A 26,150-nucleotide genomic window follows, 5' to 3' on the forward strand; every position below is an offset into this window, starting at 1 on the left:
CCAGTGAAGCTTATTGAGGTGTGGTGTTATGTGGGTGTGGCATGGGAGGTTAAGTACGAGTCTTGCATCAGTGTTGTTTGGAGATTCCAGCATAGAGAGTGTTGCAGTAGTCCAGCCTGCTGGTGAGGAGTGCTTGCATGATGGTCCTTCTGATGTTCTGAGGCAACCATTTGAAGATCTTTTGGAGTATGCGTAGGATGTGGAAGAAGGAGGTGCACACTGCGTTTACTTGAGCCACCATGTTGAACTTGTCATCTAGAATGATACCTAGATTTCTTGCATGCTGTGTGGGTGTGGGTCTTGTTCTTAGCTCCAACAGCCACCAGGTGGAATTCGAGGGGGAGGTCAAGTTGCCAAAGACCAGTACGTCTGTCTTGTCAGAGTTGAGCTGCAGGCAGTTGGTTCGCATATAGTCTGCTACCATGGTCATGCAGGAGGTGAAGTTAATCCTGGTGGTGGTTGTCTTGTCTGTGAGGGTGAGGATGAGTTGGGTGTCATCAGCGTAGGAGATGACGGTGATGTCTTGTGATCGGATGATGTTGGTAAGCGGTGTCAAGTATATGTTGAAAAGGGTGGGTCTGAGGAAAGATTCCTGTTGTACTCCGCATATCAATCTCTTTGGTCTCTAATGTGAATGGTGGCAGCCTGACCATTTGGCTTCTTCCCATGAGGAAGGAACAGATCCATTTGAGAGCAGAACCTTGTATTCTAATATCATGGAGTCTTCTGATGAACGTGTTATGCGAGAGTACCAAAGGCACCGGAGAGGTTGAACAGGATGAGGGTCACTATTTCTTCTCGGTCCAGGGCGATGCTGCTGTCAATAGAGCCATAAGCGTCGGATTTAAATATTAACTGATGAAGACCTGTTTCTGGAAGTTTGGGCTTTCAGGGCTTCCACTTCTGCTTCCATGGTCACTGTTTGTCCTTCTACTGATGTTAAACGCTCTGCAAATTCTCCACAGGTTTTATTAAATTTTCTCATCCCCCCTACAGTTTCTTAGAGGCAATTCTTGCCAGTGGGCTTTCACTTCGATTATCTTCCTGCATTTGTCTAAAGGACAAGAAGATGGTGGCAAGTGATGGTTCTTGTCTTCCTCCTGCCATTCCTGTATCGGCGTTGTCCTGATCACTTAATCCCGGCTCTTGGAATGATAAATGAGCATTGGAGTAGTCCCATTTCTACTGCTGCTTACTGTTTCCTATTGCACTCTCCTTTTTCCTCCCCTTAGATTTCTTCCTTGACGTATTCTTCCTTTGTGTCTTTTGCGGGTCATCCAATGAGGCGCTATTGTCGGAGTCTGAGGTAACTTTGCTGTTAGAAGATAGACCCTCTTTCTTCGATGAGACCAATCCTTCCGTTAAAGAGAAAAATGTCTCCTCCGGCCACTCAGGGGATAGAATTCCCATTTGTTTATAACTCAGTTTCCTTGGCCCTGGCGGTGTCATTTCTTTGGGTTTTATTGCGCTTGTAGCAATCTTCACATCCTCCCCTTGAGTTGCGCCAGATCCCGCTGTATTTAGGACGGCCTCCTGATTCTAGCTAGGAGTTGCTCTTGGGTTATCTCCCGCAGTTGTCTCGGAGGGGCCCTTTCCACTGTCTGTGCCACCATTCAGATCGCACTGTCCTTTAGCTGTCGCTTCAGGAGTTTCATGCATAAAATTCCCCTCCCCTTGTTTATGGGCATCTTCACCTAGTTCAACTGGGGGGTTGTTACTCTTTACCTCTCCTGGTATATGGGGTGCAAACCAAGAAGCAATGGTTGTTTGCAGGGACCCACCCTCCTACACTCCATTACCTGGAAAGTCTGTCTGTTTCTGCCATGGCACTCTCTCTGCTTAGGTTCCTTGGATGCCTCAAGAGCCACTCCAGAACTCGCTCCACCTGCTGCGATCAATCCGGTGGTCACCTGATTTGCAGCTTTTCCTCCGTGCCCCATCATGACTGATCTCACGCTGGTTCCTCCGTTTTCATTCAGACTGAATAGCGCAAGCCAGACACCGAGCAGCAGCCGATCTCCACGACAGCATCTCACCTCCATGCAGCCAGCCCTGTGAGACCTGCAACCTCCAGCTGCAGCTAATCATGAGTCTGCCAATCATTGGGAGAGTGGAGGAGTGCGGGCAAACAATTAGGCTAAGAGATCGCCATCTTTGCTCTCAGGACTGCATTTTCTGCAATGGTAAATAGATGGAACCAGGGCTCTCCCTAGTGCTGTCTGATTCCCTGCACCACCTCTGACTGTAATTGCTGCTCATGGTCCAATTGGGCAATGTCGTCTGAGTTTGTCCGCTCGTGTTTAAAGATCAAGCCAAATGCTTGTTGATGGTAGATATATCATGAACGTTCAGCTACTTCCAGAGTCAAAGAGCTTCCTGGCACAGAATCCACTACCCCACTTCACTGTGTTTGTTGCAATACCACACGGTGTTCTGTGTGAACCTGCACCCATTCCCCCCTTGATAGTCAGGAGGTGCGCCTCTAGTACCAAGCAAATCACTCACAACTCCAGCAGGTCTATGTGGAGGTGAGCTTCCATCTGAGACCAGAATTCTTTGACCTCCACCTCCCCCAGATGACCTCTCCAACCTAGTAATGATTCATCCATCAAAATCATTAACTCTAGGGGGTGGGTAGTGAGAGGGGTCCGCTATCGGTCCAATTGCAGTCAAGCAACCATCACTGCAGGTCTTTTTCAATTTCCTCGGACACCCAAATGCAGAGTGACAGAGTTCCTTTGTGCAGAGCCCACTGAGACTTTAAATCCCACTGGAAAGCCTGCATGTGCCACCTGGTGTGGTCCACAAGCAGGAGGCCAAAAGTCCCAAAAGCCTCAGTCGCTCTCACTGAGACCAAGGCTGCAGGCTGAAACATCGAGATCATAGCCTAAATGTTCTGGACTCATTGACGTGGAGGGATGGCTCCGAAGAGCACCATATCCAGAACAGCTCTTATGAAAGGGACGTTGTGAAGGAGTCAGATGTGACTTTGGCATGTTGATAGAGAAACCCAACAATGTCAACAGGTCCACCGCTATTTGGAGATACTTTGCAACGGTTTGACGTCATCCTGCCTTTAGTAGCTAGTCGACCAGATATGGGAAGACCAGTATTCCCAACCTCCGCAGATGCCCTGCAACCACCATCATCAACTTTGTGAATACCCCAGATGCCAAGGGGGAGTATAGAGAACTGAAAGGTCTCCTGGCCCACCACAAACCAACAGTAGCACCTGCTGGACTACAGGATGGGAATATTAAGCATGCATCCCGCAGGTCCAATGCTACCACCCAGTCTCCCAGACCCTGGGCGGAGACAACTTGCTCCAGGGTGAGCATCTTGAATTTGTCTTTCCTCAAGAAGAAGTTCAGAGGGCGAAGATCTAGAATGGAGCGAAAGCCTCCATCATTATTCTGTATAAGAAAGTTACAGGAGTAACAGCCAGTGCAAATTTCTGAAAATGACACCATATCTACAGCTCCCATTGGGCAAGAGAGCTATAACCTCTCCTTCGAGGATATACCAGTAAACCCCTGAGAACAGTTGTAGTGTAGGTGCCATGTCTGGAGGATAGGTAAAGAATTGGTGGAAGTAACCTTATTTCACAATAAGGAGCACCCATTGATCAGAAGTAATGCTCCTCCAACCATAGAGATAAAAGGCAAATTAATAGGATTTTGATGCCGCTGTTCTTGGGTGGGGGATAGGGTCTGGGCAGAAAGCTGCTCTTGGGGACCTGAATGATGCCATTATTTTCCCTGACCACAGCCTCTAAAGGATTGGGTGGTCTGCTGCAACTGAGACGAATACTGCCTCTGAAGGTTGTCTCTTTCAAAGCCACGAAAAGGACGTTGCTTCTGGGGAAACTCCCAGAGTCAAGTTCAAAGAACGGGTGGTGGCCCTCCTCTCTGTAAATCTTTCAACAGCTGAATCTACCTTCACCTTCATCCCTTATATCTTATACATCAGTGCCTGCTGCACATATGTGGAGAGGCACCACACTGGTACCAACTGCCCTTCCATAACATTCAGTTCTGTCCAGACCAGATTTATTGGAAAATGTTGCTGCATCTTGACCATCAGCAACGAAGTGCTGTAAGATCAGTGATGCCTCATCCAGGACAGCTGGTAACACATCAGCTCCCACAATGCATGGGAGCATATTCCTAAAAGGTGTGATGTGTTCACAGATCTGACGGTCGAACAGGCCGAAGAAAACATCTACTTTACATATCCTCCATGTTCTTTGAGTTCAGGGGGGAGAAGTAGGAAAAGTATTAGGATTAGTACAGTTTGTAGAAGTATGCAACACAAATCTTGCAAGTGTTGGTTGCTCTAAAATGAAACCTGAATCCCCAGCAGTAGGTGAGTGCCTTCTTGCATTTGTTGATCTATTGGTTGGTAAGGTGCTGCCTAGTCTGGGTGACCACTAAGACATCTGTCAGAGCCTCATTCAATGGCTACTGTGAGGGGTCCAGCATCTCTGTCAACAAAGTCATCTTTATCTCTAGAGTGGGTAAAATAAGATCAAGAGTTTCTGCTGCTCTCCTTATAACTGCTGCAAAGGAGACTGCGTCTGCTGTAGTCATAGTAGGCTTAGATGATGCCAAGTCCAATTTCAGGTGAAGTGTCTAATCCATCTGCATCCTGTAAATTCTCTACAGTATCAACCAGAACATAAAGTTGACATTCCAACAGATACCTCCCCCTCCCTAGAAAAAACAGGCTCAGATTGAGCATAAGCCCTTGTGGTTGGCGGAGCACTGGTCTCGGAATCAGAACGTATAATCGGATACTCAACCAGAATCAACGACATCACTGCAAAAACGAGTCTTCAGTTTCCACATCCCTGTGATGACCAAGGTAGCCTTTTATTCAAGGATGGCCTTTCTGTTCATCTTGGTACATGAAAAGGCACCAGAGGCAATCATAGTGTGGCTCACTAACTAACATTTCTCGGATACACGTCACTTACTGTGTACAGCCTACTGGTTTAGGTGACATTCCTGCACACTTCTGGGAAAAATTCTAAGAAATTCGTAAATCTGTCAAATGACAGTTGATGTTCCGGATCCGCTTTGGATGGTGTGGAAAGAAAGGAACTGATGCCAGAGCAAGCAGGTGATATATATATACTAGTCCTGATGTCACTTCCGCATGTCCGTCGGTTGATGCAGAAAGAAAGGAACTGATGCCAGCACAAGAAGGGGACATGTATACTGGTCCTGACATCACGTTCGCGCAGGATGCAGCAGCATGAGGTAGCACAACATTGCACAATGACACTTGTCGACGCTGGAGGGAATTGCTATGCAAAAGCTTCTGATAGACACCTGGGAATTTCAAAAGGTGAGGAATCTGTGATTAGAAGACTATCAGAATCAATATTTGTTTTCTTCAAAGCATTCAAAGCCTCTCTTCCCCTGTATCTTTCTCATCCTATATATCTAGCTGTCCATTAGCATCATCTAAGGTTTGTATTTCAACTCTTCTTTGCCACTTCTCATTCCTAGAGCAAATTCCTGCATTGTCAGTATCTTCTTTGGTTCAACTTTTCTACACATGAATACCATCTTTGGTTTTCAACGTGCCCTTACTTGTTCAATTAAGAAAATATATATCCCTAAATTGTATCCATTACGGTCTCCTTTTTTCTAAAATAATCTTTACCCCTCTTTTGACTTCCTCTTATTTGACCTAAAGTTGAATTAAATTTGCAGCAAAGGCCGCTTTACGTAAAGAACTGTATATGAACTACCAGAACAAATCTATTGAATCTGGTTTGCACAGATTCCTCTGTTTTATGTGCCACTAGTTTCAAATTTCCTGCTCCATTTATCAACTCTTATTTTGCATGAATTCTTATATCGAATTACAGTCAGTTCAGCCTTAAAAATATCTGTTGGTTTATGTACTAGAGTACATAAGCAAACCTGCAACCTATAGAAAATACTGTAAATATTTGTCTAGATTAACCTGTTGACTGGCAAGGCAAGGATTAATGCACAAAATATTTCAGTAAATCATGAGACCAATGGAGATGACGAATAGATCTCACATGCCTGAGCTCACCAAATAAACGCAACCCTACCAATAAACGCTTCATGGCAGAGGCATAAGCAGTGTTTCCTAAAAAATTATATCTCTATGGATAATGTTGTACACAGAAAGACCTCCAACACCAGTAACATACAGACCTGTAGTATTGTGAGCATGGCTTTGGTCATTCCATTTGCACAACATAATGCAAAATACTTTCTAAAAGGGCTGACTGGAAATGTTTGCAGATTAGGTGAACAGAAACCAACTAATGTGATCAAATAAAGCGAATACTGAACTTGATGAGGGTCAGAGTTATCAGGATTTTTCAATAATTCGTGCTACAGACAAATATTAGTTTGAGGATGATTTCATAACCTAATTAAACGTTAAAATATACATATTTTTAACAGTGTGAAATGTGTAATTCGAAGATTACACAGAATCTTTCAGGGTCGGAAACATACATACATTTTGTATCCTTATTTGATTAGAATTTCAAAAGGATACCAAACAGACACTTGAGACGCCTATTCAAAATAAAAATTGTCCTTGAATAGGTTCATGTTCTATATTCTAATGTCTCACACATTTTGAAAAGTAAACATTACCTACTCATTAGTGCCTCGTCATAGTCTTTATGTCACGAGTTGTATCTGCATTTGGGAGATAGGTACCCTTCTGCCTGCCTAATTGAAAAAAGTAAACTACCCCCAATGCGTGCCTGTAAAGGACCAAAAGGACCACCCCTACCCAGAACCTAGCTCTATTGTCAGGCTGCTGTGGGACCAGGCATCCTGTGCAGCCTCTGGATGGAGTCCTATTAGTTTTTTTTCTGCCTGCTCGGGATTTATTTCCTGGCTGTTTTGGACTCCTGGGCCTGTAAAGAGATTGTGGCCTAGTTTATGCTTGCTTGTTCGGGGCTTTGTAGTATGGATTTTTGTGTTTGACCTTCCGGGGCTCTTTGCTAGGCTTGGGGATGTTTTCCTTCTTTGTCAATTAGATGGATATGGATCCTTCCCACCGCACTGACTGCAGAGCTGGGTATGGGCTTTCTCTTGTGTATGCTTCCTAATGAACATGGGGCTTGGGAGTCCCACCACCAAAAGACAGATGACTGCCCCCTCCCTACTCCTCTGCAGAGTGTACGTGCTGGGCTTGGGCTTCCAGCCATGTTCCCTACTGGGCTTGGGGCTTGTGAAGTGTTATCTTGTTTTCCTCTCTTGCTTCATGTTCGGCTATGGTGTACCCCATTCTCCATAGTAATATTGTCTGTGATTAAGTGGTGCTGTTCTAGTATTAGGCCAGCACCTTCTTGGCTGGTGTTAATCTGAACATCTGCCAATAAAGGTGGATCCACCCTCACCAGTGTTGGGTGTGTGCCGTACATGGATGTGCTCGCTTACAAACCAGTCGTGAGCAATGGTGGAGTTCCCCCTTAATGTAGGAAATGTGAGTGCTTCTGAACCCTTTCTTTTTGTGGTGTGGGCTGGGCTTGGGATCCCACTCTGCTCCCTGCTGTGCTTTAAGTTTAGGGGATGTTCCCTGTCTCATTAGCTAGGTAGCCCAATCCCTGTGCTTGTTTTTTTTTGTGTGTGTGGTGAGTTACCTTACGATTTTGGCCTGCACTGCCTAATGGGCTTGAGGGCCAATGCTGGGTTTGTTCTGCCTTGCGAGGCGGTCCCTCTGTGGACAACTCATCCCCATCCCTGGACTAGGAGACCAGGGTGCTCTCGATGTGCTTTGTGATGGGCTTGAAGCTGGGGTGTCCTTGCCATCTGTTCAGCACTGGGGCCTCTACAATGACAGAAAATTGAGTCTGTCCCCCACCACTTTTATAACAGGTGTGGGCAGGTCTTGGCCTTCACCCGTGCTCCCTTCTGTGCCAGGGACTTATGGGCTGTATGTAGTAACTCCCTGTCCAAAGGCCGTGTGTATCTCTATCTCCTTTCTGGGCTTTATGGAACCATGTGGTACGGGTTTTGATGTTTTCCCTGCCCTTCAATCACTTCCCATTCAGCTTAGGTCTCGAGTATACCTGCTCAGTGTGGAGTACTGTAGCCTCCTTATTTGGTAGAAAGGTGTGTGCTCCCTTTGATTGCTCGAGTGTGAGATGGTTTCAGCTTGTCTTGTGCTTCCACCTATTCTCCATGCTGGGCATGGAATAATGAGCGCACAGGTCCTTGTGCCTGCTCTCCTTGCGACAGTTATACCGCCCAGCTTGCCTGCAGTCCGCTAGTCTCTGCTGCCAGTCTACCTGCTGCCCTCTGTTTGTGCCGCCTCTGCTCATTTCTTGCTCCACTTTGTCTTTTCTGCAGGTCTTTCTGCCCTCTGTTTTGCCTGTTTCTGCTAGTTTTTCTGCCCCTTGTTTTGCCTTTCCAGTTCGTTTTTCTGCCCTATGTTTTGCATTTTAGGCTCGTTTCTCTGCCCTCCATTTCGCGTTTTCTGCTCTGTTTTGTCTTCCCTGCTCGTTTATCTGCCTCAGCTTTGCCTGTTTCTGCTAATTTTTCTGCAAATATTTTGCCTTTCCTGCTCATTTTTCTGCCCTCTGTTTTGCCTTTCCAGCTCGTTTTTCTGCCCTCTGTTTTGCCTGTTTCTGCTACTTTTTTCTGTCCTCTATTTTGACTATTTCTGCTCATTATTCTGCCCTCTGTTGTACCTGTTTCTGCTTGTTTTCCAGCCCTTGTTTTACATGTTCTGCTTGTTTTTCTCCTCCGTTTTGCCTGTTTCTGCTCGTTTTTCTGCCCCATTTTGCCTTTTCTGCTTATTTTTCTGCCCTCTGCTTCGCATTTCTCCCCTCATTTGCCCTTGCTGCTCATTTTTCTGCCCTTTGTTTTGCCCTCTTTTGCTTTGCTTTGCCTTTTTCTGCCCCCTGTTTTGCCTATTTAGCTTGTTTTTCTGCCCATTTTGCATTTCTGCTCGTTGTTCTGCTGTCAATTTTGCCTTTTCTGCTAGTTTTTCTGCCTCGTTTTGCCCTCTCCTGCTCTTTTGCCTTTTCTGCCCTTTGTTTTGCCTTTTTTCTGCTCATGTATTCCCGCCTTTTCCCTCCCAATGCCGTTTTCCTCCTTCCGCCACTCAGTGCCTCGTCCTCCCTCCAGAACCTACTTAATGGAGGCCACAGCACGACCCCATTGAGCAGGTCTTCGTGCCAGTTACCCTTGTGACAGTTATCCTGTCCAGCTTGCTAGCAGGCCACTAACCTCTGCTGCCCGTCTACCTGCTGTCCTTTGTTTGTGCCGCCTCTGCACGTTTCTTACTCTGTTTTGCCTTTATTGCTAATTTTTCTGCCCTCTATATTGCCTTTTTCTGGCCTCTCTTTTGCCCTTTTCTGCTCATTTTGCTGCCCTCCGTTGTGCCCTCTTGTGCGGTGTTATCCCTTTCTGCTCTTTTTCTGCCCTCGGTTTGGCTGTTTCAGCTCGTTTTTCTGCCCTCTGTTTTGCCCTCTTCTGCTCCCTTTTGCCTTTTCTGCTTGTTTTTCTGTCCTGTTTTGCCTTTTCTGGTCATTTTTCTGCCGTCTGTTTTGCCTTTTTCTTCTTGTGTCTTCCCTCTTCCTGCCGTTTCCTCAAGACCTATCACAGGGGGAGCTGGAACAATGGAGACCTCGCACCCCAGCACCAAGATACCCCTGGGCACTACGAATGCTGGCTGATTATGAGATGTGTTTCCTAGATCCCAGTCTCATGTCTGCCATTGTGCCTCGACCTCTGTGTTCGTTTAGAGCCTATACAGTGCTTGTTTAGGGCCTATGTGGTGCTGGTTTTGATCTTCGGCCTGTCCTTTCCTGCCTCCCTGATGGAGATGCGAGTAGGATTGGGTTTACTCTGCTTCATTTGAGAAGTGGGCTAGTCTTGGTCTTCCCCAATGCATGTGCTGGGCTTTGGCTCCAATTGAGTTTTGCCCTGCCTCAGTCTTTAGCAGTCTTACTCACTTACCCATTTCTTAATTGTATGGTTCAGGGTTCATATGGCTGTACTTTGTGCTCTTCCAAGCATTGTCTATGCATGTGTGTGTGGTCCATCCTGCTACCACACCCACTTCTGCTTGGTGTGTGGGTTGCTGGTGGACTGATCCAAACACTCTGATCGGGTTTGGTCATCCTCTGCACGTGATGTGCCTCTGTTTTTGCAAGAAGGACCTCCTTCTCCATCATGTTCTCTAGCGTGGCCCTTATGTTCCACTTTTTTTCTCTGGGTTTAGTTCGGCAGTGTGCTGGTCACTGTGCTTTGTTGTGGACTGGCCCAGTAGCTCAGCATTTGGGTCTTGGTGTGGCACACTACACTCATTGGCTTTTTGAGTCTCCACTTGCTCCCTCTTGGGCTAGCTCTATGGTGTTCCTTGGTGGTTCTGCTTGGGGTGGCTCCTTCGTTGACTGCTAGGAGGCTGGTTCTGCCTTATTGCTTTGGCCCACTCCCCCTATCTTGTGCTTGGGTTTTTGGAGGTATTCTACTCTACTTCCCACTCACTTTGTGGCTCTTGTTAAGGGGGTTTCATTATTACTTAAGGCTGGCACCTCTGCCTTTTTTGTATTGTCTCCTATTGACGTGCTCCTACTACTCCCCTCTAGATATGGAGCTTATAGTTACCAATCATGTGTTCAATGGTGATGCTTCCTGACAATCGGCCTAGGCTTTGTGTGGATTTCTGAAAAATTGGGGTTTGAGAGTTTTAGGCACTTTGGACCCTCAGTCTACCTTTGGTTTTTTCTAGTGAAGCTTTTGTTTTTTAGTTTATCTTGCCCCAACCTTCTTATTGGGCATGCAGTTTGGTGGTAGAGTGTTCTGTGTATTCTAGTTGGGACTTGACCTTATCAGGGGCCAAGGGGCGTGAGGGACTTTTGTCCTGTTTGGGGTAAACTGCTAGTTCCCCGATAGTCTGACTTGCTTCAATCTGAAATATTCCTTGCCTTTGTGGCAATCCATGAGGTGGTGTTTCCTCTTGTGTGATCCTTGTATGGTCACGGTCTGGATCTTGGCTGTGAGGTCTGTGCCTGGTTTCTGTCCTTCCTCTGCTGGCCTGTGGATGGTTGACTTATTCTTGGGAATATTTATATATTCTTGAATCCTTTGTGGATGGTCTTCCCTTCCGGTCTTGGATATGGGTTAGTGGCCATGTAGGTGCTCTGGCCGATTCTTGAAGGCCTTCTCTCATCCTCCTCCTCCCATTGCTGGATGCAGGAGATAATATGGGCTACCTTGTCTTGGCATGAGATGATATGGGCACAAGATTATATAGGCTGCCTTGTCTTTTTCTTCTTCCTCCATCATCCAAGCACCTTGGGACTACCATCGCATGACTTCTTGTTTACCCACCAATATGTGTCTGTTCCTTTCGACCAAACTCCTTACTCCTGTTACCAGCTAAGATTTTGGAGAAACATCTTAACTCCCAACTGAGTGCATACTTTAAGCAACATCATCTTCTTGATCCTTCCCAGTACGGATTCAGATCTTGCCATGCGGCGGAAACTGCTTTAATAAGTGCAGTTAATAACATACGCGTTCTTGTCGATGCTCGGCAATCTGCGATGCTGATCCTATTGGATTTGTCCTCAGCTTTTGATACCATCTCTCCCAATAAGCTGATTAATCGGCTTCAACAAATACCCGGGACCTTCATGGGAACACTGCCCTGTAGTCACACATTTGTCATGGGTCGGTGTTGCATTATCACGCCACTCCGTGTCCTCCGGGTTCAGAGAGTTAAACATGAAACTCGGATAATAAAAACAAATGTGTTTTGGAGAAAACTACTAAGGTTAAATTAACCACTTGGTAACAATTGATCACAGAGTAATACAGACAGAAACCCTGAGAGGGGTCTTTACCCTGAAGAAGGCCAGAGAGCTAAAGGGCATAGATAGGTGGCTCAAACATGTTTGTATATGTGGAGGGAGGTATGGAGTAGTAGCTTCTTCCTGGTTTCCCCCATCTTTTGCTTTTTTGATGCTGCCAAGGTAGTCCAACAATAAGAGGAATATAGGCGGGACCCCCTGAGGCAGTTTTAACTCACTTTTTCTGCACTAGTGATCCGTCCAGAGGGATACTTTCCTCCTCCTTCTTTTCTTTACCTCACTAACCCCCCCCCAAAAACAGCGCTTCATCCAGTGTGTTGGTCTGCATCTGGGCGTACAAGCAGCCCTATGATGAACCATGCCACTAACTACTGGGTGAGGACAGTATTTAAAAATCTAAGGATTTCCCTTCTGTCCCTTCCTTTTCTCAAAACTCAGACTTTGTTGTTACCTCACTACTTGGGTCAGAGATATAAAACACTGTCCCTCTGGCCGTTTCGTTGTTAGTCATTCTCTTTTTGTGGGTGATAGAGGGGATCCTTCACAGGTATGCATTGAAGAGGGGGCGTTTACATTGTGTTATTTTAAGCAGGCAGTGGGGTGCCTGTCTCCAAGGTATGCACACATTTTATGACGTATGGACTGAGACGAGGAAGTAGAACTGGAGTTATGGAATTACTAAGAAGTGATAAAATCATTTCAAGGGATTCATTTTAGATTATTCAAATTACAAATATGAGGTTTTATCTCAGAATGTGCCTTGCAAAGATTTCTAATCTGTACTTTGGGTCAAAATGCTAATGCCTCAACAGAATGATACTCATCACTGGCAGCTTCAGTTTAAAGCAGCTTTGCAGTATACCAACATTAGACGTTAGGAGGTGTTTTTCTGAACCAAGCTTCTTATTCGTTAGAATGCAAAGCTCCATAAATATCGTATTTTGCATTAATATAGGTTACAAAATGTGTTTTTCTCATTTCCAGCTCCTACATAATATAAGAAAAACGTACCTGATTTTGGTCCTCACAGGTATGTGTGTCAGGTTTAAATCAAAACAAAATTCAGGATTCTTACTGTTTTAAAATTCGGTGTTCATAAGAATGCATTTTTCATCGAATTAACTATTTGGTACGAAATAATTCTAATGAAAGATACAGCATGCGGTTAGTTTCATTTTCACAGTGAGAAATTCATTTGTACCTGATCCTGGACTGGCAAGCTGCAAACAGAGGCGATGAAGGTGTTTCTCGTCAGGGACTGCAAGTCATACAGGGTCTTGTTCTCCTCTGTATGCAAGCGGTTAAGCACTGTGGTTATCAGCGTGATGTAATTCCTGGTCTCAATATGATTTCCCATTAGCAACAGCAATGAAATATTTTTCAAACTCTGAAAATACCTGCGGATTTAATAAACTTTTTAGCTTTCAGTGCATATTTATCGATGGTTTTAATACATTAAGAAAACAGAAATATTCACATCAATGGGCAGCATTAGCATGGAACTGTAGAGAAATTTGGCATGCTTGACGTAGTGTTTCCATGGATATGTAAATATACATTAAGACATACCAAAGCATGAGGTGAGCTCGTGAGAAGAATCCATACTTGTCTCTAAATATATAAAAAAGTAAAATAAACCATACAAAAGCAACATTACTAGTCTGGGATCTCAGTAAGTTAAGTGTCAGCAGGTAACCGATGGAATCCTGGCAAAACAAACCCAGCCTTATATCTTTGTGTACAAGTTCCATCAAGCTTAACAGGCTGAAGACAATTCTGATTGTGGTGTACTCAATAAAAGATGTCAGTATGATTATTACTAAAATGATTGTAGTTGTTATTTCATTTAGATTGACATAATGAATATTTCAAGAATGAAATCTTCTGATCATGTGCATAACTGGGCCATCTCCATAATTTTTCCTCTGTTTTTGATGTTTCCCTGTGTTTTTCCCTCTTTGATAAAGGGTGAGGCCCACCTAACCCCCCAGGGCCCTCAAAACTGCCGATCATGTGCTCCTTATCGTCACTCGGGTGTAAGCCCTAATATTGGATAATCCTTAAATTGGTATCCCCACTTTGTAGTCTTAAGGGCTACCTCCCTTCAAACGTTTGTACAAATCCTTGCTGGCGGGAGGCATTATATAGATTTTGAGGTGAAGAAGCTGCACTCAGAAGTCATGTCTATTTATCTACCCATGAAAATTAAATCTTGTAGCCTACGTGAAACGGGCCACCTTCTTTAAAAATGTGTATGCCTGTTGTTGCGATGGATTTGTAGTAAAAGTCGCAAACATCAGAATGAGTTTGGACATAAATCTGATTGCAATAACCTTCGTTGCACCTGTTATGACTACAAACTGTCAAACTATTTCTACTGGAGTGGCTTCTAAACTGATTTGGATATGTGTAGTCTTGGTCTGGTACAGTGGGTAAAAAAACAATGGACTAGAAGGTAGCCATAAGCAATCACAAGTGGCTGAGTTTAATTCAAGCGTTCCTTCCATCATAATTTTGTTTGTTACATTAAATGTTTTACATACGACATGTATACCCAGACGTGGGTCATGTGCTCGCTTTTCCTTAGAATGCAAGCTGCACGTAATGATGCCTAAATAAGTCAAAACCAGTGTCGATTTGCTTGTGTTCCTGTTTTGATGGTCATTTGAGCTAGAGGATTACTATGGGAGCAGGATCAAGACAGATTTGCATTTCGCTGACCTTGTACTGAAATCTCGCCCGAGCTACCACCTGTGGCTGAAAATAATTCAAGCACTCATTCCATCACTTTGTTCTTTGATGAATTAGACTCTCAAAGAATGGTCAGTCTGGCACTGCTTGTTTCCCATTTGGATAAGACCTGGTCTAGCAGTTCGGTCTGAACTGTTCCTGCATGAGCAGGACCGAGACTGATTTGCCTATGGGTGATCTCAAATTAAAGTGACACACTGTGTGAAGAACTATGGCCTGGAGTGCTTCCTCCAGTAATCACCAGTGACAAAGGTTAACTCAAACACTACTTTGTTGTGTGTCATTTTGGTTGGCACTTAGATGATTGCTAACATTCGATTAGTATGAAACAGTGAAAATGGAGGATGGCTACTGCCTATAGAGAAGCAATATGGAGAGCCCCATCCCACCTTAATTTCTCAATTGGTTTGTCTCCAGTCTGAGGGGGATACTCTAGATTTCCCACCAGCACAAGTCTGTGGAGAGTGTGTCAGCCTGGTGTCATATAGCCCATGCCAAACAGTGAATTCTGGGAGCAGTGCCAGTCTGTTCTTTCCCAGAAGCCCCTCTGAGAAAAGAAGCCTTATCCTAAAACGGGACATAAAAAAATACTCCCAGTTCCATAACTCTTGGATGTGAAAACTGAGAAGCTGGAGTTCAGTGTGACAAACTACTTTACTCCCACAGCTTGCACATTTTGTATCATGTGGGTTAGTTAGTAAGTTGCCTGCTGTTCACAATTGGGTTGGAGTAACAAACATTGTTTAAAGAATTACTGTGGTTCAACAGATATATTGAAATCCTCTGTGTTGTATTAGGAGTAGTACTTTGTTTTTAATGAGTTACTGATCATGAACCATGTTCAGCCTGTGTAATTGGGGTGCCATGAGTTGTAAATGCATTTGCTTGTGTTATTTTGTCACTTGGTGTGATGTTGATTACTAATCCGACTGTATATGCCTATTTCCATCTATTAAAAGGTTGTCTTTTTTTCCACAATTGTATTACATTTATTGCAACTGTGATAATATTGTTGTACTGTCCCTCACCTGAACCTTAGCACAACGTTTCCTGAACTCAACCATGACTGCTTGGCCAAGATGGAGAGATGAGGTAGAGAAGCAAGTCCAGGCGACATGTAAAGTCAACCTCCTGTCACAGACGTACTTTTTAGTGAGGACACCAGCAATCTCCTCTTTTATATTGTTATGCTGCACTTATGAATGCAAGGGTCGTGGAAAAAGACTGCCATTGGCAGGTAGACAGGCCCAGAGTCTGAGCTTTAAGTTGCTCATTACTGTACTACATTAGATATCACCATTTAATACATCCCACAGTAAAAGTGGATCAGAAAGTGAAAATCGATTAACTGTGCCAGGAGCCATAAATGCTGTAGTGGTGAATAAATATTCATGTAGCTTCAATCAACCAGACATAAGCTAGTACTCCTAGATTTCTTGTTTACATAATAATCCATAGACAGAAACACTGATGAGAAGTACTTCTGAATCTCCCAGGCAGCAACCATGTCTCAGTCTTCTTAAATTCCCATTTCCCTATAAGCCATTGTTCTCCAATGTACGAAGATGGAGAAAATCAAGTTGGCCGAGGCAAAGAGAAAGAGATGCAAAAAGGAAGGATCATGTCAATGTGCTAGAGGTAGAAAAGGCTAAGATTAAGGCCAATATAATCCTTGCTCCAGCAACTCCTGAGCTGTACCCATATCTTTGAATACAGTCCTCCCCCACACTTGCATTGCCAAAGGTGTAGTTGAAATGTGCTCTGTGGGGCAGGATGTGTTGGTGCGGCTCGCTTCACATGAACTTGCATGTGATGCTTACAAGCTCAGTAAAGTGGAGAGAACAGCATGTTTACCTGCCCAATCAGAATGATGGTGAATAAGGAGGTGGTTATGGGTGAAAGCCATTGGAACCAAGCTACATCCGACTGAAGAGCTAAATTACAGTGAAACCGGTTTTGGGTTGCTTGTGTTCTGGTTCAGAGAGGTCCTGGCTTGGCATTTCAGCTGGACTGTTCCTACTGGAGCAGGGCCAAGACTGATTTGCATATAGCTGGGTCTAATCTGAGGTGGCATGGTGAGAAAAAAAACGATGGGTTGGAATGCTGCCCAAGCGATGGTCAGTGGTTAAACGTATTGCAAGCATCCTTCCGTCACCTTTTGTGGGTTTAATCAATCAATTAAGTCATACTTGTATAGTGGGGTTTATCACCCAAGAGGGAGTCCAGGCACTGTGCTGTAGGCATCAGTTGAACAGCCAGGTCTTGAGTCCCTTCCTGAAGTGGGTAAGAAAGGGGGAGGTGCAGAGGTGGAGGGGTAGGGCGCTTCAGGTTTGGGGGGCAGCTGAAGTGTAAAAAACAGACATATGGGTGTATGAAAAAGGCAATGATAAGGCAATTTGCACTGCATGTGCTCCAAATCAGAATAAAAGATTATGAAGAAGCCATGTGAGTCATGGGGATCTTAGTTATAAAGTGCTACCAAAAACTCAATTCACTAGTGCAGACACCTTTTGAATGCTTGTCCTTGTCAACCAGATTTGCATCAATACTGTTCTGACACCCAGGGCTCAGGCTGAAAGTGAAAGACTTCAGTCATAGAACAGTGGGCGAACTTCAGGGGCAGGGGTGGGTCGACACCCTCTCAAACTCTCCAAATATATACATTTTTGGTTTGCTAGTTGGGTCTAGGGGCCCTGAGTAGGGTCTGCTATGTCTGGGTCCATCTCTCTCTCTCTCCTGTAACACAGGAGAGAGAGCCAGACAGACATGTACCTCTGGTGGCTGGATTTCAAAATGTGAAACCAGGTCAAATGGAATCAATACCGGCTTCCCTTCTTGTCCAAATTGTGATCCAAGGCAAATATTTATTGCACAGAGCATCCTCTCTTTATCATCACATGAGAGCACTTTATACCAGAGTTCTAGATGTGTGCTGTAGAAGCACCTCTTATGTTTGATTTATTAAACTATAAAGTTGCTCCATAGGAACCTAGTCCACATTTAGGGTTTACATGACTTCTGACTTGACTCTCGGTTCACTAATGTCATTTTTATTGGGAGTGGGTAAGCCATTAATGCTTCTAAGTTCATGTTAAAAAACGTTTAAATAAAGGTTTGTCTATGCAGTGATGTAATATGATATACTAATGCAAAACACTTCTGCATGTTAAAGAAACATGTTTTTGAATTTTGAAGAAGCGATCATATTTTTACGTTATGTTTGTTGCATGATATACACGCCAAATGTTTTCATGACTTGGTTCGTGCATGGACTTCTTGAGCCAAGCCATACCCTTTGATCAGCTCTGTCTCACCCTATTAATATGTTGGTGCAGCCACCTTTATGTGCAACTTAAGCTTAGCACATAGGGCCATCAAGCACTTGATAAGATCATTTTTAAAAGGCAAGGATAGAAATATGGAGCCCTGCATAAATTTGACAACTCTACCATCAAGGTTTCTTGCAGCAGAGAAGAGTGTGTGAAGTGAAAATAAATTTTAAATAGGATAACCCAGGGCAGGGACTCCAGGCTGTTGCGTTGTATGTAACCGGAGTCAAGAGTCCATAGGGAGAACTAAAAGGCCCCAGTGGGTCAAGCAGGAGCATGGAGAGGTGTTTTGTGTGGGACACCCCCCAAATACATACTTACCTTGGTTGTTTGGTCTGCGGTCCCAGAGCCAGGTCGGCTATGTCTGCGGCGGTTTTTTTTGTCATTCTCATTTCTCTAAGAGCTTTTAACCTGTTCATTTTTGGCATGGAGATTTAAATAATATATAGTGAATGGTATACCAAACAAAAGTATAAATCTGCACCTTTAGAAGTGGTCCTTGAATGGGTGCATATTTACCACTTTTTGAAATTCACAAACATTGGCAGTAGGGGGCTTGGAAAGCTGTGCCAGTCTCAGGTTCCCAGGAATACTACTGGCAACCTAACATCAAAAATGTGATCGGATGAATGCATGCAAATGGTCTAACAAGTAGCAAACACTCGAGATAGTATCCCAACCCATACTTTTTCGCAGACTGTGCCAGTCGAGATAGACATCCACCTAATGAAAATCAGTACTGCCCCTGTTCCTCATGGAAACATTCCATGCTGACACTTGGTCATCTCAGCCCTCCACCCTGCAGCCCACTGCTTTTTTAGTTTGGGAAATTGAGGTTCACACCTCCTGAACCTCAAACACTGTGACCAAATATTTCAACTGGCGTTTAGAGATTCCTTTGGGGGGTACCCTTTACTGGGGGGACCTGCAAGCTACAGGGGATACATAACTAGGAAAGGTAACGCATGTCAATTAACCTCCTAATTGCATTTGGTTTGCAGCTCATGGTTTGCCTTTGATTCTTGAATGAGTTAAAGGATTGCAGAGAGAACCACGACTGGAAAATGCTAGTAGTTTTTAGGTTTTAATTCATACCCATAAATGTACTTAAACAGTGTTTTTTCAGTGAATTTCTGAGTAAAAAAAACAAAACTACATTTAGGTGTTATAAACAAAGCTAACCATAACTTCACCTTAACCTTATTTTTTTTCAGTGGCCAGATATATATATATATATATATATATATATATATACACACACACAAACACACACACACCTTGCATATTTGTCCATATTTCTCGACCACAAAAATTAAATAAAATTACTGTTTTGAACTTCGATCAATCAAAACATTCTTTGACATTTGCATACATTCACATTTAGTTTCCTCCTAACCTGCTTAACATGCATCATTATGGATATCTAATTTTTATGTTTTGATAAAACAATTTTATTATTTTTATTTTGTATTTTTTCAACTTGCATGCTATGTATGTAAAAATTACTAATTACTGTGCTAATTATTGTGTCTCTATGGATTATTGCATTTTAAGATGAACATTTTGGCAACGATGTTACATATATAGAACAATTGTATGTTACTAATTATTGAAATGTTGCCTAATTAGTTCCACCATTCATCATGCGTGTAAATAGACATTAGTTTGTAAAACGCTTAGTGCGTGGTAAAAGGCAGACTCCTCTACGCATTATTCTGATGTGATTTAAAGTATTCTCCCAAGTGGTATATTCACATACCCAATAGGTGCAATGTCGTATTAAAGTCTAAGTGCAAAAAAACGTAACTGCCTGTAAACAAACACTCTAAATACACTCCAATGGAAATAATACTGTGCAAATTGCATAAGCCCACAGTAATTACTAGGACTCTGATAAGTGTAATTTTGCATTAAAGTGCAAATGCAACTTGTAAAATTACAAAAACCCACAGTAGTTTTTGACTCATTACTCATTTGTCTAGTAATGTTCTATCATGTGGACTCTGTTTCAAAGTGCAAGTGCATCAGTGCAAACTGCTCCTTATGTAAAGTGCAAGCGCCTTGGTTATAAACACTGTTGGAGTATCGATATGAAGTAAAAGTGCCTACATATAGCAATATTTCAAAAGTACCAGTGTAGTATAGGAAACATCAATCATTCAAGAAATGTGTGTGTGTGTGTATGTATATATATATATTTTTATTAGAGGTGCAGGCTGATCAATGTGATGCAGGCAAATAGAGGATACATAATTCAAGACAAACAGTTTGCTGTGTACACACACACGCATACTCACTAACCAGTCATATTTAATCGAGAGAGAAGAGTGAACGTAATTTGCTGCATAGGAATACTACAGTGTAGGAAAGTAAGAGCTGCTTCTCATCGTTACCCCCACTTTTTGCTGAATGTAATACTGTTTTTGACTAGTCTTCTAATCAGAATACCAGCCTATCTGCTTTCTCCCTTAAACAGTTATGACATGTACTAGGTACACTCCAGATTGGCTACTGGGGCACCCTTTTCAGACCCTAGTATATGGTACACATGTTCCCAGGGCATAGGTATCCCAGAGGCCTCCCATGGGCTACAGCATGTATTATGCCACCCATGAGAGGCCATGCAAAATGGAACTACAGGTCTGCCATTGCAGCCTGTGTAAGCTGGTGCTTGCACCATTTACGAAAGATATAGGTGTACTATATCTATAGGTCACCACACTTAAAATCAGTCACCCCTCTAGCAGGCCTTGAAAATCCTGAAGGCAAGGTGCTGGGTTTTACATGAGAGGGTGCCCCTGCATGAGCCGAACACCCCTGCAGCCTTCGGAGACCATTATCCCGGGTTGTCTGTGACACAGCAAGATATATAGGTAGCGGTGCATTATATGCTCGTGTAAAATGCTATCTCGAATACGGCTGCAATAAAACATGTTGTGTTTGCTATCAAACCCCTTGGAATCATACCTTCACAAAGGTAACCGGTGTGGGAGAAATGATTCTACCCTTCTGAAGTGACCTTCGTGGGGTCCCTGGTCTTCCTGGTACCAGTCTTCTCAACCCGGACAGCACAAAATGGTTGCTGTCAACCAGAGTGACATTTCTGCCCTCCTGCTGCTGAGCCAAGCTCGAGCAGGGGAAGGCAGAACAAAAGGCATCCTGTCACAGGGAGGTGTGACCACCTCCCAGACAGGATTTAGTGTATTGGGGCTGGGTGGGTGGATTTCCAAAGTGCCTGAAACTCTGCACGAGGGGGACAATTGGTGTCCCTGTGCATAGTCCAGCTCAAACCAGTTCTGGGTGCCGTTGGCTCCCTCTCTGGCATGAAACTGGACAAAGTATATGGGTGTAACCTCCCCACTGTCCAAACCCTCCCCTGGGAGGGTCCCCTGAATCTGACCAATCCCCATCCGTGGGTACTTAAGGGCTTACCTGGCTGTAGGACCCTAGATTCGTCGTAAACATGATTCTGGAAAAGAAACCACTGACCTTCGCCCATATGATCTTCGCTGGACTTAGACTGGGCCCGACTTCATATTCCTCTCCGTCCAAAGCATTGTCTGTGCCCGTGCACGATACTGGCTCCGTGCAGGACCGGTGGAGAATCAAGGACCACTGAAGTTATCTACCTTGGGATGAAGGTGTCACTCCCCTGCATTCGAAGGCACCGTAATGCAACTGACCGGTCTGCTGATTCCAAGATTCTGTGGACTCTGAAAGCTCCAGCATCACAGGAGGTGGGTTCCTATGTTACTTGCGGTCAAGCTACCCTCTCACCAGGTCTGAGGCCAGTATCCCTTGTGGGGACCGTATAACCGGAACCCCTGCGCACTATGTACTTTTGCAAGTGCATATGCTTGTTGGCATTTTCCTAACAAGTGCATTGGGCTACGAACAGCCCCAACCTTTGGACACATTTCCTACAAAGAACATTGGCCTCTGCGCACTGAGCGCTCTGCAAGCGGTTTTGTGAAATCGCTCGAGGCCCTCTCGCGACTCCTGTGACTCCAGCCTGTGGGTCCATTTGACAGTCGACTCTGCTTTTCTTGGGCTTCTCTGGTTCCCCCAGGCCTGCCCTGACTCCTCTTGCTGTGGAGAGTATCCCGGTCCTTGCTGGGCCAGACAGTAACCTTCCTTGACCTTCTTCATGGGTTGCCACTGCCAAGGCTTGTTGGTGCTCCTGCCAGACACAGACCCCTCAGTTCTCGACATCCTTTTTGGGGCAGCTCGTATCCAGCTCCTGGTTATCCTTGACGTCTCCTGGACCCCATGGCTGCAGAGTTAAGGTCTCCATCATGACACCTGAAGCACCCAATATTGGGGGGCATTCGTCTACTGAGCCCCTAGTCACTCCTGAGTAACCCAGACTCTGTCCCCTCTGCTTTCAGGTTCCTTCCATTAAGAATCCACCTGTGGATTCCACAGGACACTTTTCCTCTTTCCAGCAGTGGCATTTCTTTGAAGTCACCCATTGAGATCGACAACGGTTTCTGATACCACTTCAACCCTAGACACCTGGCTTCCCTGGTATAGGTAACTCTGATACTTCGGTATCCTTGGGTGGGGTGGCTCTCCAACCTTCTATGATCCAAAGGGTTTCCTCATAATCCACTGGGAAGGGTCCTTAAACACTAAAACTTCAACTGCGACTTTCCCATAGAATTGTACGGAGCACACAGTTGTGTTCCCACACTGCACCCATCCTCCGTGGGGTTCCTACCTACTCACCTTGGGTGGTTCCTTGGGTTCCCAGCGATTCTACGTATTTTAGAGACTGTCTTGATTCGAGTTGTGGTTCTTATACCACTATTTTGGTGTATGGTTTGGGCCCACTGTGTATTTTTGTTACTTACTGTTGATTCTGTGTTATAGTATTGTGTATGGTGTGATTATCTCTGTGTAGGAGATACTGTGTTGTACTAGAGAGTGTTATAATAAATTCATATTTTTGTAACTACTGTGTGGTTCTCCTTTTTTTTAACCAATACTAGAAGGTTTCATTCTGGTAAAACAAGCTGCTTAACATTCCTTCAAGACTAAGCCTGAAGGCTGCTCTCCATAAGCTACCACTTGGATAGTTTTCTAAGGTTATGGTTATCTTTGACCTCTTAAATCACCATAAGGGTTGTTTGGACTGGTGCAAGGTACCCACTTTAATTGGCGGATTGCACTTGAGATCCACCGAGTAATTCCTCTTTTGGAAAGAGGATAGCCCTTTCTGGGTGCACTGAAGGACAGAAAGAGCTGAGATGATTTGCGAAAAGCTTTAGTTCTTTATAGATAAAATTTCAGACAATGCTGGATATTAAGCTAATGGAGAGTCCTCTCTGCTACAGTAGTCAGTTGAGGAAAGAACCTCTTTAGGCTAAGAGGCTCATTTAAGTGAAAGTCGATGGTACTTTGGGTATAAACTTTGGATTAATTCGAAGGACTATTCGATCCTCTTTGAACTGTAGAAAAAGTTCCTGAATGGTCAGGGCTTGAATCTCCCCAACTCTCCTGGCCGATGTGAGCGCCAGGAGAAGAGCCACCTTCCAAGACAAGAATTTAAGGTCCGCCATGTGAATGGGTTCAAATGGATGCTTCATGAGTTGCGATAGCACTATATTCAGCTGCCAGAGAGGTGCGAGAAGTTTGACTGGGGGGAAAAGGTATGAAATAATCCTTTCATGAATTGTTTTAGGATACTTTCAGACCATAACAATGCTCCTGAAGAGGTCCTTCAATAACGGGATATAGCGGCTAGATTAACCTTTGACGCTTGCGCTAATCCAGATTTCGCCAAAAGCAGGATGTAAGGAAGAATTTCATGAGAAGCAGATCTTAGAGGATGAATATTAGACTTCTGGCACCATAAACAGAATCTTCTCCATATCATCCTGTACGACTTCTTCGTACTGTGTGCTCTGACTTCTGAGAGAATATTCCTGCATTCAGATGTTCGTTTTAGATGTTGAAATTTACAGTGTTCAGGAGCCATGCTGCTAAACGCAGTGAATTGGGGTCTGGATGAAGCACTTCTCCCCACGACATCGTCAAGAGAGATGGAATGGGCTGAAGGAGAATCTATTGCGTTTTGAAAGAAGGTGAAGCTCCGTGAACCAGTGTCGTCTGGGCCACCATGGGGCTATCAGGATCATTCTGCACGGCTCTTTCTTGATCTTTGTGAGAAGACGTGGTAGTAGGGAAGTCAGCAGAAAGGCGTAGGCAAAGACGCCTGACCATGCCATCAAAAACGCATTCCCCCAGGAACCCTGTTCGTGACACCAACTTGCAAAGAAGCAGCATTTTTTGTTCTGAGCTGTCGCAAATAGGTCCACTGTTGACTTGCCCCACTTTAGAAAGATACGTTCTAGGGTTTTCTGATTGATCTCCCATTCGTGGCAGGTTGACTTGAGTCTGCTTAGTGTGTCTGCCTTGACATTTTGATCCCCTGGAAGGTGTTCTGCTTTTAGCGAGATTCCATTCTGACCTACCCATTTCCAAATTCTCTGGGCCTCTTGAGATAGGGGAAGAGATCTCATGCCGCCTTGCTTGTTGAAATAATGCATTGCTGTTTTGTTGTCTGTCCTGATCAGCACAGCTGAGTTGTTTATTCTTGGAAGAAAAGCCAGCAAGCTAATCTCACTGCTCTGAGTTCCAATAGATTGATGTGAAGTTGTTGGTCTTGACTCTGCCAAAGCACACTGACCTGAAGATCTTTAAGTAAGGCCCCCCCCAACCTTCCAGGAAAGCATCAGTGGTGATGACTTGTGGAGCTGGCATGGTACGAAAGGAAAGGCCGACTGAAATATTTTGATGTTTGGTCCACCAAGACACGGCCTGCATCGTACCTGGTGTGATTGTGATGATGTCCTCGCAAGATCCCACAGTTTGACACCATTGCCGATTCAGTTCCTCCTGTGAAGGATACATCTTTAACCGGCAGAAAGTGATGAGAGGGATGTATAAAGACATTGTCCCAGGAGGGACTTGTAGCGGCGTACCAAAAGTGACTTTCTTCTTGCGAATGCTTGGGACAGTGAGATTAGCTTCTGCTGTCTCGAGAGAGAGGAAAACACTGTTTATTGTGGTGTTCAGAATTGCCTATAAGAACATAATGCTCTTGGAAGGAAGAAGAGCTGATTTCTCCCTGTTCATAGTCAAGCCTAATTCGGCAAAAAGTGTTGTGCATGCCACCGTGGACAAATGAGCAGCTACGTGTGAAGGTGCTTTGATCAACCAGTCGTCCAGGTACGGAAATAACTGATGCTTTTGTTTCCTCAGAACAGCTGCCACTGGAACCAGACATTTTGTAAAAATCCTTGGGGCGGACTTGAGGCCACCTTGAACTGGTAATGGCTTCCAGCTACAACAAATCGAAGGTACTGCCTTTGAGAGGGATGGATAGGGATGTGGAAATATGCATCTTGTAAGTCTAAGGTGGTCATATGATCCCCTGGGTTTACGAGTAGCAGAATATCCTGAAGGGAAACCATCCATAAGGACTGATTTTTGACATAAGTATTTAGAGTTCTCAGATCCAGGATAGGAAGCCATTGACGAAAGTTCTTGCAAACCAGAAAGAAACGGGAATAAAATCCCTTCCCCCTCTGGGCGATTGGCACTGGTTCTATTGGTCCTTTTTGGAGCATTTTAAGAATCTCCAAGCGCATGAGATGTAGATGTTTGACTTCCTGGCGTCCCGGAGGAGTACAAGGATGAATCTGAAGAAACTCCAATGTATGGCCAAATTCTATTAAATTGAGGACCCATCAGTCCGTGGTTATTTTCTGCCACTGGGAAAGATGAAAAGAAATTTGTCCTCCCAGGGGAACTTCTGGAGAGGAAGGAATAGGCATAGCCGGAGGCTGAAGCTCGTTATTCACGTGTTTAGGTGGCTTTTCCCTGACAATCTGTTTTTCCTCTGGGTGTAGCGGTCATGGAACATACGGCTGACGGTATGGCTGGGAAGATGTAGCGTAAGAGGGGTATCTGTATTGTTGGTATCCTCCTCTATAGGATGCAAGTCCTCTTCCTCTGGCTCCTCTAAAAGGCACCTTCTAATATTGTAGTGTCCCCTAGAGCCTTCGCTGCATCAGTATCCTTCTTGATATCCTGCAGCACATCGTCTACATGCTTTACAAATAAAGCCTCTCCATCGAAAGGAAGGTCCAGGATCTTATTTTGGACCTCCGGTCTAAATGATTATTGCTCGTAGCCAACCTTGATGGCGCAAAACCGCTGCACCCCCAGTGATT

At 44.4% G+C, this 26,150-nt stretch overlaps 1 protein-coding gene across 1 annotated transcript in view; it reads right to left on the reverse strand.

The window, feature by feature from the left end:
* The window catches only part of PKD1L1 (polycystin 1 like 1, transient receptor potential channel interacting), a 1,386,277-nt gene that overhangs the window by 593,851 nt on the left and 766,276 nt on the right, over positions 1-26,150 (reverse strand). Inside the window, exon 32 of the mRNA XM_085607392.1 lies at positions 13,032-13,227. Within this exon, the coding sequence (XP_085463518.1) occupies positions 13,032-13,227 (196 nt within the window). The remainder of the gene's footprint in view (positions 1-13,031; positions 13,228-26,150) is intronic.

This window comes from Triturus cristatus, chromosome 5_2 (genome assembly GCF_964204655.1).
Source record: "Triturus cristatus chromosome 5_2, aTriCri1.1, whole genome shotgun sequence".
Classification (NCBI taxonomy): Eukaryota; Metazoa; Chordata; class Amphibia; order Caudata; family Salamandridae; genus Triturus; species Triturus cristatus.